This window comes from Lutra lutra, chromosome 3 (assembly GCF_902655055.1).
Source record: "Lutra lutra chromosome 3, mLutLut1.2, whole genome shotgun sequence".
NCBI lineage: Eukaryota > Metazoa > Chordata > Mammalia > Carnivora > Mustelidae > Lutra > Lutra lutra.
Genome location: NC_062280.1, coordinates 12853287 through 12869744, shown reverse-complemented (window position 1 = coordinate 12869744; position 16458 = coordinate 12853287). Strand labels below are relative to the sequence as shown.

The window sequence follows — 16458 nt, the reverse complement described above, 5'->3', positions numbered from 1 at the left end:
GGGGGACAGGTTGGAAAGCAGGTCACAATGCAGAATGATTTGTGAGACAATGGGCATGGTATAAGGGGCCCTAGGGACCTGGGAGGGCAGATCCAACTGCTTTTGAGAAGCCTTGGGAAGGGTTCCCTAAGGACACAATTGAATGGAATCTTGAAAGGGAAGAAGGGTTTACCGCTGGGCAAGGTGGGCCCAATTCCCCATTGTTTGTATGGCAAAGCCTAGCTCCTTATTACAACATGAGGTCTTTTAGGATTCGGTCTGGTGTACTTTTCTAGTCCCATCGCTATCGTTTTCCTGCTTTGCCTTACTGCTGCTCCTTCCTGACCTGTGCTCATGCTAAAGCTGTTCTCACTTCCTGGTCTCCCAGGCCGTCAGACAGTAAGGTCATCAGACCTATACCTCTGGTCTCTGTTCTGTTAGAGCTTCTGCAAACACTTCTCATTCCCATCTGGGAAGGATCAGTTACCTGTTTCTCTGCACTTCCTCTTACAGGGGTGAACTGGTATGACTAGTGTCCCTGCAAATTCCTGCCCACCTGGAACCTTCCAATGCAACCTTCTTTGGAAATAGAGTCTTTGCAGATATAATTAGTTAAGATGAGGTCATAGCAGATTAGGATGGGCTCTAAATTCAATGACCGGTGTTCTTCTATGAGGCTGTGTGAAGACACACAGCAAAGAAGGCCACGTGAAGATGGAGGCCGAGACTGGAGTGACATGGCCACAAGCCAAAGGACATGGGGAGACACCAGAAGCTGGAAGAAGCAAGGGAACTTCTGAGGAGCCTTGCCCTGCAGACACCCTGATTTTGAACTTTAAGCCTCAGGAACCAGGAGAATATACATTTGTTGTTGGAAGCCACCCAGTTGGTGGTACTTCCTTATGACAGGTGCAGGCAGTGAATAAAGGGGGTGACCAGCTCTTCTGGGAGCATCTCATGGAAGGAGGGCACTTGGTCTCGTTCGGTTTCATGTCCTGTAGAGAACTCGGAGAAGTCTGAGTCACAGAGACACTAAATAAATGTTTGTTGAATTGGACCAATGGAAATGTATTTTGCATTCCAGGAGGAGGAGGAAGAGAAGGGGGAGGAATTAGGACCTCACTGTATTCTGTCTCAATGGCTTGGAGGAGCTCTGGGGCACCCAGGCTTATAGATGCTAATAATAGTATTTATTACTATGGGTCTTCTGACTCCCTCTGACCGTGCTCCCCATGCCTAGTTTGGAGAGTAGGTGTTCCAGCTTTGTGAGTCATCAGCTGCCCTGAAATAACACGTTTCAACTCTGAGCCTGGTGATTCCTGGACGCATCAGTTTTGATCTCTGTGAAGAAACTGGAGGCCTTTCAAATAGAGCTTTAAAGTCATTGCTTGATTTAAGGCTGTGTGTGTGTGTGTGTTGAGGTGAGAAGTTGGCTCCCTTGGATGATGGCAGAGTAGACTGTGGTTTAGATGAGGGGCAGCCATACAGGTGAGGGGACGTGTCATATAATAAAAAATAAATATATGGTCTTTGTCCCTGATTTTTGGCACAGAGGTCCAAAAATTCTGAGAATTTACTGTCTTTTGTCTGCTGTTCAGATGATTCTTGGGAGAAGCCCAGACAGTTTGTAGGGGTAGGAACTCTTGCGAGAAAAACCGACCACGGCGGTTAGAGGGTTGCAACTTTTAGTCCCACCCTCTGACTTTCAGGAAGAGGAGAGGAACCAGAGATTGAGTTTGATCACCAATGGCCAATGATTTCATCAACTGTGCCTGTGTAATGAAACCTTCATAAAACTCACAAACGACGGGTTTGGGGAGCCTCTGGGTGGGTGGCCACAGCCACTGGCTGGAGGGGAAGGGCGTGAAAGCCCCATTCCCCTCTCACATATTTTGCCCTGTGTGTTCTTCCTGGGTGGTGTCCTTTGTAACAAACCGGTCATGATAGTAAGCAGAGTGCTCTCCGGAGTTCTGTGAGTTGCTCTAGCAAATTGCCGAACCTAAGGGAGGTGGGTAGTGGAAACCCCTGAATTCGTGGCTGCCCGGGCAGAGTGTGAATAGCTTGAGCACCTCACTTTTGCTGGTGTTGAAAATGGAGGCAGTCTCGTGGGTCTTAGTCCTTGATTGGTGGGGCCTGTGCTAGCTCTGGGTAGTTAGTGTCAGAACTGGATTCCCGCTCAGCTGCTGGAGGATTGGTGCGGAAAAGAACACAGCATTTGGTGTCGGAGGAAAAAAAGAAAACCCTGCAGGCAGTTATCTAGACTCACTCCTCCCGCTCTTGAGTCAGTCCAGGCCCACAGTTGTGACGGTTAGCCTTGTGCACCGCCCTGTGGACAGGCATGCTGGCCCTGACTCAGGAGACCAGGAGTCCCCTCCTACTCGCTGGGGGAGCTGTGGCCCCGAGAGGTGCATCTGAGGTCTCCTGGTGGAGGGGAGTGCGTGGCTCTGGACAGCTGCGCAGAGCTGCAGGAACCCTGCCAAGTGCTTTGCATTTATTAGCTTGTTGAGTCCCCATCAATCCTGAGAGAAAGGATTATTATTCTCATTTTATAATCGAGGAAGCTGAGACTCAGAGAGTTTAAGTAACTTGCTTAATATCACACAGCTCGTAAGCGGCAGGGCCAAGCATTGCTCAGGTCCACCCGACTCCAGTTGCTTGGAGTCTGGGGGCGAGTGCTTTATGCCCTGAAAAGGGTTTCCTCGGGCAGGGCAGCTTTTGACATGTGTGCACGCACGGGTGTCTGCTGGCGACTGGTAGTTGGGTGTGAAGTGGGAAAATGCTTTCACTGGTACATGCACAGGGAGATCTAATGCATTTTTAGATTTAGATTTAGATCTAATGCACACAAGCTTTTTCCAGTTGCAGAGTCTCTGCTTCTGGTGGACAATAATGGGGAGGCAGTAACATTTCCCAGTTTTCTAAACAGCTTCCCCATAGGGCGCCCATTGGGACTGCTGGGAACACTCGTCTATACCAGTCCTGTGTTGTTTAACGGACTCATCTATTTGCCACCTTTCCTCCTGCCTTCTGGATGGGGCCTCTGAGTGCCTCTCCCAGAGGATGATTGCCTCTTCCTTTTGCAATCTCCCTGGAAGGACTTTTGGACCATGCACCCGTTTCCCCACTAGAATTGACATAGATTCCTGGGAGAGGTGGCTGGAAATAGCCAGCTTGTCAGGGCAACATGCAGTGACCTCTCTGCCTAGACTTTGGGGCACCGAGGAGAGCTGAGGGCCTGGGGCACAGACCCAGAGAGGCCCACTTCCTGCCCAAGCCGTAAGCCCTGGGCTCAGAGAGCTCAGCACCCCAGGCCTTGTGCGCTCTCATTCCCTTTAGCATAAGGGATGATTCGGGGTGGGGTGGGGTGGCGATCGTGGTCACTGCTGAGAGCCGGCAGCTGTGCTGGTAGCAGGCTTCCTGATGCCCTTTTCTGCCACGGAGCCATGTTTTCTGTGGGACTGCATTGCACGAGCTTGCGGATGTGGCAGCTGCTCCCAGCGTGCTTACATTTCTCTCAGGTGCTGGGGGAGGGAGGGGCTCGGTGCCTGGGGAATGTGACCATCTCCCAAAGCCAGCATGAGCCGACAGGGTGAGAAGTGCGTCCCATCTGAGGGCTATTTACCACGTAGAAAAGCCTTACCTGATGATAGCTTGTGGCAGCAAAGCCGACTGAAAACTTCATGGGGACGATCGCCATGCCTTTCTTCTTCCAATAATTCTTCTTGTTAAACTCTTCCACTTGCATTCTTCTGCTGTGAAAGGAAGACTTGTCCAGACACTCATTCCAACATCTTATCAGGGTCTCAGGGCTGAATGCTTGTTTGTAGATGGTTTTATCAACTGTTTTGTACATGTTTTTCTCCCTAATCTGAAATGGTGAGAAGTCAAGTTGATAGCTATGGTAAGACAGAAACTGACTGCAAAAGAGAGACTTGAAACAACTTTCAAATTAAAACACAAACTTTGGTGGGGAGAAGACAGGGTGCTGCTTCTTTCTTTGAACAGCATGTGCTTTTGCAAAAATAATGGGAGTTAGGGGCACCTGGGTGGCTCAGTCAGTTGGGCGTCTGCCTTCGGCTTAGGTCATGATCCCAGGGTCCTGGGTTTGAGCCCCACATTGGGCTCCCTGCTCAGCAGGCAGCTTGCTCTCCCTCTGCTCCTCTTCTTGCCCCTCCCCTCCCCACTGAAAGTGGAAGGTAGGGGTAGTAACTGGTCCCTGGAGGGCAGCAGGATGGAGGGGCTGAGGGAAACAGATACTCCTTTTTTCCTACAAGGTTTAGAGGATGAAGAAGAGTTGGTAGCTTGTATAACAAAGCAAGGATGTATTGTCCTAACTGAAGATTTGTTCTGCTACAGAGGAACTGTACTGCAGCTGGTGACAAACAGTGGATCGACTCAAAGCTTTCCCATCGCCTCTGGAATGTGTGGCCAAATGTTTTTAAAAATGTATTTGAATATGGGGTGTCGTATGTCCTGGAAGTCTGCAAGATTTGATAAAAGAGAGCCTACTGAGATACGCTCTGGAAGTCTTCATTCTCCCCTTGTCCCTCTAAGTAACGCTGAATAATTGTCATTATCAGCAGTAACACTGGAATAATACTATCCAGTTTACGAAAACACATGTTTTAACAAGTGCTAACTCATTTGATTCCCACAGGAACTCTGTGTGGTGAGTCATATCAGCCTTGTTTCATAGATAAGGAGACTGAATCACAAAGAGGTTTCCTCTCCTTGCTGGAGCTGCTTGGTTTGCCTGCATCACCTTTCCATTATCTCTGCCCATTATTCTTCAAGGCCTATCTTAAGTGTCATCTTTTCCAGAAAGATCTTGCTGACACTCCTCCCCTCCAGCCAAAGCGATGTTTTTCTCCTTTGTACTCACAGAACACTCTGTGTGACTTCTCTTAGGATATCTATGATCTTCCTTGAATGACATGTAGGTGTTCTCCTGCGTGTAGGAAGTACCCTGACGGTCACAAAGCTGATGGTCCTCTCTGTTGAACTTTGGGGCCAAGGGGTTCAAAGGGCAATATTTAAATGTGGCTTCTAGAGCAGAGGGACTATATTGGGGAAACAGGGAAAAGAAGTGTAAAAAGTAGGCTAGGGTCTATTGAAATGTCTGAGGGTTAGAAAGGTGTTATTGGTAATTATCTCAACTGACAGTGGCTGTCTCTCTCTAGCCTAACAACCTGTCTATACGGTGCACCCTCTAGGATACTGTAAAATAGTATTTTGGGGGGCATCTTTTGGTAGTAGATCTCTCAAAAATTTTCAAGCATACTGGCTATTCCACTTCTATAAATTTATCCTACAGATATACAGGGCAAAAATACATCTACATTTTGGTGTGTCTGTACCAAGATGTTTCTTGCAACATCATTTTGATAGCCAAAAATGGGTAACAACATAAATGTGTATCATAGTGGATTGGCTAAATAAATTACAGAAAGTCCCTATTACATAATACTGTTCAGTTATGAAAAAGCATGAAATGGATCATTCTAATGGAAGAGGAAGATAGCCATGGCTTACTGTCAAGTAGAAAAAGTATGATTTGCTTATCATGGTCCCATTTTGGTAAATAATTCTCTATGTTCATATGTGTGTGTGTTGGTACGTATGAGTGTGTGCGTGTGCATGTGTTATGTCAGTGTTTACCCGTGTGTGAATGAAGGTAAAGGGCTGGAACACAGAACTATGAACAGTGGTTACTCTTGACCAGTAAGGATGATGGGATGAAAAGGGGGATGTTCACTTTTTAATTCCCTCAGTGTGGTTAGAATTTTAAAAAGAGTAATTATTTTTGTACCAGTTAGAAAAAAGAAAGAAACAGAAAGTTGTTTGCATAAGGAGGTAGGAAGATAGTGGAAAGTCATTTCTTCCAAGTAGCTCTGAATTTATCTCGAATTCTGGGTCAAGGCTAAGTTGAGTGGTTCTCCTAGGGTCTTTCCTTGGGTAGCCAGCTCCCCAGCTCAGATGAGCCTTCACCAACCTTGGTTACCACCTTACCTTTTCTGGCGGAAGGCGACATTTGGCTGCCACAGCTGTGATGCAAGATTCTGTTATCAGGGTTCCTTGTGGGAAGCCAAATCCCCGAAAGGCAGTATTTGATGGTAGATGTGTCATGCATGCCCGGCCGCGGAACCTGAGGTTGCGGATTTTATATGCATTTTCCAGCTTTAATATAAGAAATTCTGTTACCTAAAGTGAAAGGAGATATTAATATATATTGGCCAATACTTCTTTTTTCCTGTACAAGTCAAGTAAGAGTCTAACTGCTTGTGAAACTTGGGTAAGGACTTGAAGAAACATGCTCCATAAAGACTCATCTGGAAATTCTGCCCTGGGGTCAGGATCCAGAAGGACGCCGTTTCTAAAGCACGTACCAGCTCGGAGTCGTCCAGCATGCATCCTCCGTTAAGGAAGCACTCAATGTCCAGAGCTTTGATTCTCCCATTGTTCATGAACCCCACCTGTCACCAAATGAAGGACATTTTATGATCCGTTTAATATTTACAAGCCAAGTTTAAGTCACAGCCCAGCTCTAGGATTGGGCAGGATTGAAAGGCAGACAATGCTTTCCTTTGCTCTGTGTGTGCCACACCTGACCATCCCCTCATTTTTCAGTGCTTATCTGACAAAGACCTCCTCGGATCTGACTTTGGAGGAGCTCTTCCTTTCCAGGAGTCCTTTCCTGGCTTCCCAGTCAGTTATGGAATTCCAAAGCCCTTGCCTGCCTGCTGGTGTAGAATTGCTACCCTCTCCTTCCTTGTTTCTGGAACAGCCTCCTTCACTTTTTTTTTTTTTTTAAGGTTTTATTTATTTATTTGAGGGAGAGAGAGAGGACCATTTATGAGTGGGGGGAAGGGCAGAGGGAGAGGGAGAAGCAGACTCCCTGCTGAGCAAGGAGCCCCATGGAGGGCTTTTCCCGTGGGCTCATTCCCATGACCCTCAAATCATGACCTGAGCTGAAGTCAGATGCTTAACTGACTGAGTCACTCAGGCACCCCAAGTCTCCTTCACTTTTTACTACTTTTCCTCCCAATTTAGTCTGTAGTTTCTCTCCCTTGTGGAAAAGTCTCTGGAATTCCAGAGTGTGTGGGAATGAATCACAGAGCATCTCGTTATGGGAAAGCCTTGGAAGCTGAGGCCTGGGGCATGGACATGAGAAGGGCTGCTTTCATCATAGGGAGCTGCTCAAGTGCTTTGTGAACAAGGATGCACAGATGTGGGCTAGTGCTGCCGTTCTTACTGGGACTCAAAGAAGAACCTTGCGTGTTTCTGAACTTGCCACTCCCCTCCTACCCACTTAGGCCTGTTGGTCTGCACAGCCCAGACTGAAAATCTCCTTCTTCCTGTTGTAGTTCTACCAGAAAAGTATTGGCCCTGGTCCCTTTGCCTTTTTGGAAATGGGCACAACCATATGGCTATGATCATCTATGGAGATGTTAGATAACAAAGCAGAGCACTTAGCACATGTAGAAAAAGCCACAAATTCAGAATTTATGGTAATTTTGACAAATGCTAGGTTGAAGTTTATCTGTGACTTTTCATGAAGAAAGGATTGCTAAGCAAAACAATGTAATAAATAAGGTAGTAGAGAAAATTCTTTTTTTTTTTTTAAAGATTTTATTTATTTATTTGACAGACAGAAATCACAAGTAGGCAGAGGCAGACAGAGAGAGAGAGGGAGAAGCAGGCTCCCTGCTGAGCAGAGAGCCCGATGCAGGGCTCGATCCCAGGACCCTGAGATCATGACCTGAGCCAAAGGCAAATGCTTAACCCACTGAGCCACCCAGGTGCCCCAGTAGAGAAAATTCTTAAACTGTTTATAAGAATTTCAGAAGAACCTCTTTTCACATAAACATTTTAATGCTAATTTACAAATAGCTCTGATGAACAGAGCAAAACTTTGTTAGCTAGTTTTGAATGTGGATCTCTCTATATATACATATGCATACACACATACCTCTCTCACACTAACATCTTACTATATTGGAAGTAAGATTGTATTTCTTTAAAAATAAAATAAAATTTATGGGGCACCTGGATGGCTCAGTTGGTTAAGTGTCTGCCTTCGGCTCAGGTCATGATCCCAGGATCCTGGGATTGAGCCCCGCATCTGTCTCCCTGCTCAGCCAGGAGCCTGCTTCTCTCTGTCCCTCTGCCTGCTGCTCCTCTACTTGTGCTGTCTCGCTCTCTATCAAATAAATAAATAAATAAAATCTTTAGAAAATAAAAAATAAAATAAACTTTGGATTTTCCAAAGTCTATTTCCCTCATTTTAGTTTTATTTTATGTTACTATAATTACCAAAATATTTACAGTCTAGAATCTTCTTAATAAGTACTAGTACTAAAATAGTCGCATAAATGCAATATAAATAAAGCCTAATTTATAACTCAGGCCAAAACCAAAGAACTCAACAGCCACCATAACAAAACATATAGCCATAATCCTAGAATGTGCCTCTACGTTGTTCTTGGTGCTAGAAGATAATAATAGTTGTATTGATTTCTGTGCATTTGAAGGCAAATGAAAAATTTAATGGCCAGCTGTGGTCTTTTCCTCCCTAATTACAAAAATCATTAATGCCGAGGGAAGAAAATAAATGGTGCTGTGGTATGGCTTTAGTAATCCAGGAAATATATTTTAGTAATCTAAATCATTAGACATGACATCAGGTAGACTATCTAACTATGTGTGTGCTATAAGCAATTCCCAGATAAAACATCTTTGATATAGAAACATTACATTAGAACCATCCTAAAAACTCAGTCACAAATTTGAAAAGTACTATTGTTGTCGGCTAGATGTTAACATTATTTTTAATGCTGTTTATGCCATAGTTGTATAAAACACAATGAGCATGGTTTGAAACAATTTAAAATGATTTCATTAGTTAGCGTTTTTTTTTTTTCCTATTTGCAAAGAACTTTTGTGACACTCTCATAACAACTTGGCAGAAACACTTGTAAAAATGATTTTGTAGTTAAAATGGTAAAATTGTTTCCAAACATTTCAACTGCAAAAATATTTTCTTCTTTTTTAAAAAAAGATTTTATTTATTTGAGAGAGAAAGTGAGCTCAGAGAGAGATAGCACTCATGACTGGGGGTTGGGACTGGGGGGTGGGCACAGGGAGAGGGAGAGGGAGAAGCAGGCTTCCCTCTGAGCAGGGAGCCTGATATAGCGCTGGATCCCAGGACTCCAGGATCATGACCTGAGCCGAGGGCAGATGTTTAACTGACTGAGCCACCCAGGAGTCCCCACTACAAAATATTTTTATAGTCAGGAAGTTTTGGTATAACAAGTGCTTGTAGCTTCCTTCATTTTTTGTCTCTGAGGAACCACTAACGAAAGTCTTATTCCTTCAGTAATCTTTTTATCAATTGAAATTGTGTTTTTATCATTCAATTTCTTCACAATCTATACTAGATTTACTAAAAGTTCCTTGTAAACTTTATGGATATTCAAATACACAGCATTTTCATTGAATATTTTAGGTGAGATTATTGTTTTTAGAATTTAGCAAAATCAAAATGATAAAACCACTCAGATAAGATGAGGTATTTTAATAATTTCATCTTTAATACTCACTTTATATTTTCCAAATAATGGGTGCCTTCCCCCAGTTATTAACATATCGTCTTCGCGATCAAGAACAAGACGGACGGGACGACCAGTTCTAAAGAAAACAAATCTTGGTTGTATTCTCCCCCATTCCTCCCACCACCCACCCATTCCCCTGTTCCTCCATTTCCCCATCTAGTTTCCGCCCACCCATTTCTTCATTCCCTCATCTAATGGTTTACCGCCCTCCCATCTGCCTGCCTTTCTACCCGTCCATCCTTCATCCCTTGTCCCATCCATTTATCCAACCACTCATTTCACCGTCCAGTCATCCCCTGTGTATTCCCTGAGAGCGTGCAGTGAGCTGGGTGCCGATCTGAATTGACATGTGACCAAATCACGCTGTTTCTGCAGCCTTTACTCAATGGCTGGAGATCTAGCTAAAGCGATATTGATGTCACACGCCAGTTAATGTGTGTTCTTTTTTTTTTTTTAAGATTTTATTTATGTATTTGTTAGAGAGAGAGAAAGGAGAGAGCACGAGCAGCGGGAGCAGCAGGCAGAGGGAGAAGCAGGCTCCCCGCTGAGCAGGGAGCCCGATGTGGGGCTCCATCCTAGGACCCTGAGCTGAAGTCAGATGCTCATGTAATAGACTGAGCCACCCTGATGCCCCATTTTTCTAAACTGAGTTGAAGTACTCTAGTTGGAAGAATATAAATAAGTAATATCTTTGGAAAACTGCAAAAGAAAGTGAAAAAAAAATCTGGGATCATGGGATCATGGGATCCCTGGGATCATGACTTGGGCTGAAGACAGATGCTTAACTGACTGAGCCACCCAGGTGTCCCTAACATGTGTTCTTATGGCTTCAGATTTGATGCTCAACCAGATCCAGCCATTTTGCATATCCCCACCACCTGCTACAAAAGAGTAGGAGTGCGAATAGATAAATGCAAACTTAACAACACAACTGCAAAACCAAGGCCAAGCCCTTAGCCAGCTGGGTTAGCATCTTCATCTCTACCCACGAATGCTACTCTGTTGGCCAAGCTGGGCTCTCGGGTACTCGGAGCTTTAGCCTTGCTGTATCTCTAGGGCAGTGGTTCCTGGACTCTTCGGAGTACAAAAGAATCATCTGGTGTGTTGGTGAAAATGCAGATTCCTGAATCTTAGCACTAGGACTGTCATTCAATATGTTAGGGAGGGGCCTAGAATTGGCATTTTTCTCAGTGATTCTTTTTTTTTTTTAAAGATTTTATTTATTTATTTGACAGAGATCACAAGTAGGCAGAGAGGCAGGCAGAGACAGAGAGAGGGGGAAGCGGGCTCCCTGCTGAGCAGACAGCCTGATGTGGGGCTCGATCCCAGGACTCTGGGATCATGACCTGAGCCGAAGGCAGAGGCTTTAAGCCACTGAGCCACCCATGCGTCCTTCTCAGTGATTCTTATGCAGCTATTTTCATGTACATGTTGAAAGCTACAATGCTGGCACAAAGTTTCCTGTTCTTTTTTTTCTTGTGTGTGTGTGTGTGTGGTTTTTTTTTTGTTGTTGTTGTTTTTTAATGTTGAAGTCTGCTTGGAGCATCAGTTAAATGGAAAGCTTCTGGGACTACCCCCTGGTGATTCTGATTTGATGGGTCTGGGATTTCTAGGAGCCTGGGCGAGTCTTGTCAACAGTTTGGAAACTCTACTCTGGGAACTGCTAACTGAATGCCAGATGTGTGCGAAGGCAGGGCTGTAGCTTAAGGCACTGGTTCCCACACTTGGCTGCACAGTGGCACCCCTGGGGTAATTTTAAATATGGTGATGCCTGGATCTTCATGGGGCAGCCTAGGCATTGGGATTTAAGTGCTCCCTGGATGATTCTGATGTGCAGTAATGCTCGAGAGGTCTTAAGGACACAAAGCCTGGTAGGAGTATGATGATCTGATTATCCCTTGCTGGGTACTTGGTGGGTGCAAATAGAGAGGTTCATTATGGAGAGAACTGGACATGGGATTCAGATCTTGTGATCTTACACCGCTCACTGCAGAATGAGACACACGGCTGAATGCCTTGGGACCTAGCTCTGAACTACACAGAATTTGTCAAAGGAAGCAGGACCTTTGAACTTTGTAGGCTGACTGGGCTCTGACAGTACTTTGTTACTACCAAGAAACAGCCACAGACAATGAACGAGGAACAGAAAAGCCAGCAGCTTGAACAGGGTGGACAGCAAAGGAGCAAGCGTTGTGGTTGAGGTTAACCCGGGAACTTTCTTTGAGGATGTCATCCGTTGTTAAGCAAACACTGACTAGCCAGCCCTTCCCAGGTGCAGAGAGGCAGGGTGGGAAGATTTCTTGCCTCACTCCATCCTGTCTGCAGCTGGAGTAGGAAGGAAAAGTGGGGGAGGACCCACACCCATGGTGTTCCACTCACGCAGGACACTTGTCCCACCCCTAAATGGGTCACTTTCCCTGAAGCTCAAGGACAGGGCAGCCGCAGCCTTGGAGCTATTTAATAATACCACTTTACCTTTCTATAGCAAGTTAGCCTCTTTGCAGTCCTATGTACATTCGACTTTTCCAATAACACGAGGAGGGTGAGTATTGTATCTCTAATTTTTTCAAAAAAGATTTTACTTATTTGACAGACAAAGATCACAGGTAGGCAGAGAGGCAGGCGGAGGAAGCAGGCTCTCTGCTGAGCAGAGAGCCCAATGCGGGGCTCGATCCCAGGACCCTGAGATCATGACCTGAGTCGAAGGCAGAGGCTTAACCCACTGAGCCACCCAGGCGCCCCTGTATCTCTAATTATAAAGAAAGAGAGACAGGAGCCTGAATTGCCCAAGTACACTCAGGTGGTTATGACAGCAGTCCAAGTGACTCTCATTCCACTGATTCACCCTCAGTTCGCACATTTTACACCCTCCTGTATCCCCAAGCGCACTTACTTGATAGCGCCCACAGCTGCAATAGCTCCAAACACAGCTGGTCTTCCTACCTTCCCGCCAAACCCTCCGCCCACCCGCTTGACGTGACAGGTGATCCTGTTGATGGGGATGTTTAAAGTGGAGGACACTGTTTTCTGTAAAAGTGAGGTAATGGAAAAGTTTTTACAAGAAATGGCAAAGAAACCTCTCATTTTCTGAAACAACATTCAACCACACCTACTGTCAGAAAAAACCACCACCACAAAAAACTAAGATAGTTTAAATCTGTCTTGCAGAGCTCTATTGAGTTCGTAAACACCGTTAATCTTACAGAATAGCCTTTCCAGCTGAAAAATGGTATTTTCCAGAAGGGAAACTGCCTGAGTCCGAGATTCCTGTCAGAAGCTGGAATCATGGCCAAATACCTAGACCTGAAGTCCCAACAAGGTGAAAATCAGCAAACGCAGGACAACTTGCTAAAGAAGATGTTTGCAGCTAAAACGTAGGGCACTTTGCTATTGGGAAATGAAAATGTGCTATGAAGTGATATGTTCACTCCAAAGGTTATCCATAGTGATTATTTTAGAGAAAAGTCATGTACAGATATAATTTAGTGTTGTTATCTAGTGATAGAGCTCATGTAAGCATGCTGCAAGTGAATGCACTCTTCAAATCTGAAGTGACTGTGGCTGCTTTTTTAAAAATTTGATTTAATTTATTTTATTCAGTTTTAATTCCAGTATAGTTAACATACTGTGTTATGTTAGTTTCGGGGGTGAAATATGGTAAGTCGACAATTCTGTACATTACTCAGTGTTCATCATGATAAGTGTACTCTTAATCCCCGTCACCTCGCTCAACTTGTTTTATTTACCTGTCACGACCAGAAAAAATAACAGGGTTCTGGTATCTTAGCTGCTCCACTGGTGTCCAGTACCTGGACAACAAGTTCCTGCAGGTAGAATGGCTGCCAACCGCGAAGCTGTGGGGATCGAAGGCCGTGATGGAATTAGGAGGCTGGGAAGGTAAAGGCAATCCTGGACCTCACCTGCACGTGGGCTGGATCCTGTGTTGACACATAAATGTCCAGTTCTTTGTCCTCGGCCTTCGGAATAACAAGCACTCTCTGTGTTTCCATATAAAAATGTTCCTGTCCTCCAACATGGACCTCTCCTGTTAAGTGCAAGGTAGGGAGATTCTTGAAAGTGTGTGCTAGTTGGAAACTACCATGTGGAGGAATTCAAAAGCAGGTAAGGTGTGGACTGACCAGAATGGATTTGTTTGGAATAAAGAGCTGATGGGTCAGGCATTTGTCCTGTGGCAGCTGAGGGCAATCTGCTTCCGAGACTACAATTTTGGACAACAAGTTCAGATTGTCTGGTTCTGTTCCTCTGTTCTTGGCTAATCAAAGTGCTAGGGAATGGGGCACCTGGGTGGCTCAGTGGGTTAAGCCTCTGCCTTCGGCTCAGGTCATGATCTCAGGGTCCTGAGATCGAGCCCCACATCCGGTTCTCTGCTCAGTGGGGAGCCTGCTTCCTCCTCTCTCTCTCTGCCTGCCTCTCTGCTTACTTATGATCTCTCTCTGTCAAATAAATAAATAAAATAAAATCTTAAAAAAAAAAGTGCTAGGGAATTTTCTTCTATATATTCTGTTGCTCCCCACCCTCCAACCTCTAAAGGCAACACACGCATGCGCGCGCACACACACACACACACAATCTGAGAGAAAGAGATATAAGTGAAATCTGGCAAAGTGCTGAGTCTTTAGAGGTTGCCCTTTCTGAGAGGAAATCACATTCTCTCTATGTCTGCTTTGGAAGAGAATTGTGCAAAGATTCTGTTAAACATCTGAGCTACAGAGGTGGGAAAGCATGTTCCTGCTTGGGATACATCTCGAAGGAGAAGCCTATAAAACTTGAAGATGATTGAATGTGAAGCTAAAGACAGAGAGAAATCAAATACGACTTCTTAGATTTTGGGCCAAACTGGGTGAATGTTGTTAGTATTATCAAAATGGAGAAGAAAAACTATCTTTGTTATTACCAATGTTGTGGTTGTTAGTTTTGTTGTTGCTTGTTTGCTTTAGTTTGATTCTCTTGTTTTGGAATGCATGGAGGAAGAAAATAAAAAAGGTCTCATTTGGGGATAAATAAATAAATATCCTGAGAGGCTTACCTTCAACAATTTGATCAACTTGATCAAATGCCTCCTCAACATTTCCTTGTTCAAGTTTTTTTTCAGGGCATAGGAATGAGTTGTGCTTTATGGCATCCTAAATGATAGGCAAAAAACACAAGCCAATTAAAACAATTTTTTTTTCTTCCAATGGCAATTTTTTTTCTTAATCAAAGGCCAGTAAACTCCCCAAAATGGCCATGAAGGGTCATCAACAAAGGAAGTACTAGAGTCGTGAGCTCGTGGCAGAGACGAGAGAGTTGTGAGAAGGTTGTCTTCCACACTGCAGGGGAAGACTGACAAGAAGGATTAGGGAAACATCAAGAAATGAGATCTGGGGGTCCAATGATGGCCCAGGACGATAACTACTCATTTCTCCTCTTCAGGGTGGGTGTCCAGGGAACAGTGATGGTCTAACTGCAGTAGGGGTGAGGTTCTAGGCCCTCCCTCTAGATGCTCTCCCTGAAGAAAAACACTTGTGTCAGACTTTGGTAGCTCATGTACAAGAACCTCCAACTCAGGGATCTAAATTGCTGAGGCCACGTGGAGGGAGAAGACTCAAATCCTGACACATCTCTGGGGAAGAAAGCCCAGGAGTATTGGTAGGAAGTATGTTCATTTCTTTGGGTATTCATTTCTTTGGGTTCATTTCTTGGCAAATCTCATAAGGGCCTTTCTAGCCCTTTCTTCTGTCTTTTCTTTCTGATGATAGCGTGAACTGATTACACGTGAAGACTGAAGCTGTCCCACTCTGAGTCCCTGTGGATTCACCTACTGACAGCCCATCTCCACTGAGCCTTTAGGCCCGGTGTGATTTTCCACACTTCCGAATGGCTCCTGTCTCCCGCATTCTGACTCGCCTATAGGCTTCGCACTCACCATCTATCTTGCTCATTGTGATGATAATGAGAACAGCCAATATTTGTTGACTGCTTGCCTTGTGTCAAGCACTGCACAACACGCAGTGCACGTATGCACATTCTCACGTTAATTCCAGATGCAGAGACTGGGCCTCGAGAGCTTAAATACCTCTCTTAAAGTCATGCTGCAAATTAGAGACGGAAGCGGTGTTCAAGCCCCAGCTCCGCTTTCAGAAGCCTCTTGCCTGGTGAGGAATACTTGATTTCTCCAAGCAGCAGAAAGTGTGTACCAGATAGTGGACTTTTTCACTTTCTGCTACACCAAGATGTCAGTGGGTCACCCAAGTTCATGGGGAAGCACGTTTATTGCCATACTGGAAATGTGTCATGAGATCACGGAATCTTGTAACATGTGCTTTACTTAGTGAGGACTGAGTATGTACTAGGCAGGGTGCTAAGTGCTTTCCATGTATTAGCTCATTTGGTCTTGTAACCGCTGAATGAAGTAGCTATTATTATTATCTCCATTTTACAGGGGAAGAAACCGTGGCACCTTAACTCACCGAAGGTGACACGGTTATCAGGTGTGCAGCCAGGTTTCAGATCTAGCGGTTTGGTTCTAGAACCTGTGCTTTTAGCTACTACCCTCCACTGTCTCTCATATATATACAGTTATTGAAATGAATGGATGGATGGATGAGTGAGTAAATATTGGTATGCACAATTATTTTGTTATCTGCTTTCGTTTGCAAAAGAAATTTTTAGCTGACTCTGTTCAGTCCCATTCTGAGAGAACACTAGATCTCTAATCATTCTGAGTCCCAGGATATTTCATGGTTTTTCTTCTGGGTGTCATTTCCCCTTGAGAAAATGAGATTAGAATTGAGATTTCAAAAACTGATATAAGAATCCGAGTACAACCCAGGGACGGAGAGTGAGTCAAGAAAAAAGTCTGAACTTC

The 16458-nt window shown here is 44.8% G+C and overlaps 1 protein-coding gene across 3 annotated transcripts in view; it reads right to left on the bottom strand.

The window, feature by feature from the left end:
• LOC125095839 (aldehyde oxidase 2) overlaps window positions 1-16458 on the bottom strand; it is an 81177-nt gene that overhangs the window by 27511 nt on the left and 37208 nt on the right. For all 3 annotated transcript variants that reach the window (XM_047722383.1, XM_047722381.1, XM_047722382.1), the window contains 7 exons: window positions 14638-14734; window positions 13511-13635; window positions 12484-12617; window positions 9579-9666; window positions 6366-6452; window positions 5989-6180; window positions 3620-3847 (listed from right to left, as the gene is read on the bottom strand). In XM_047722383.1, the coding sequence (XP_047578339.1) occupies window positions 3620-3847; window positions 5989-6180; window positions 6366-6452; window positions 9579-9666; window positions 12484-12617; window positions 13511-13635; window positions 14638-14734 (951 nt within the window). The remainder of the gene's footprint in view (window positions 1-3619; window positions 3848-5988; window positions 6181-6365; window positions 6453-9578; window positions 9667-12483; window positions 12618-13510; window positions 13636-14637; window positions 14735-16458) is intronic.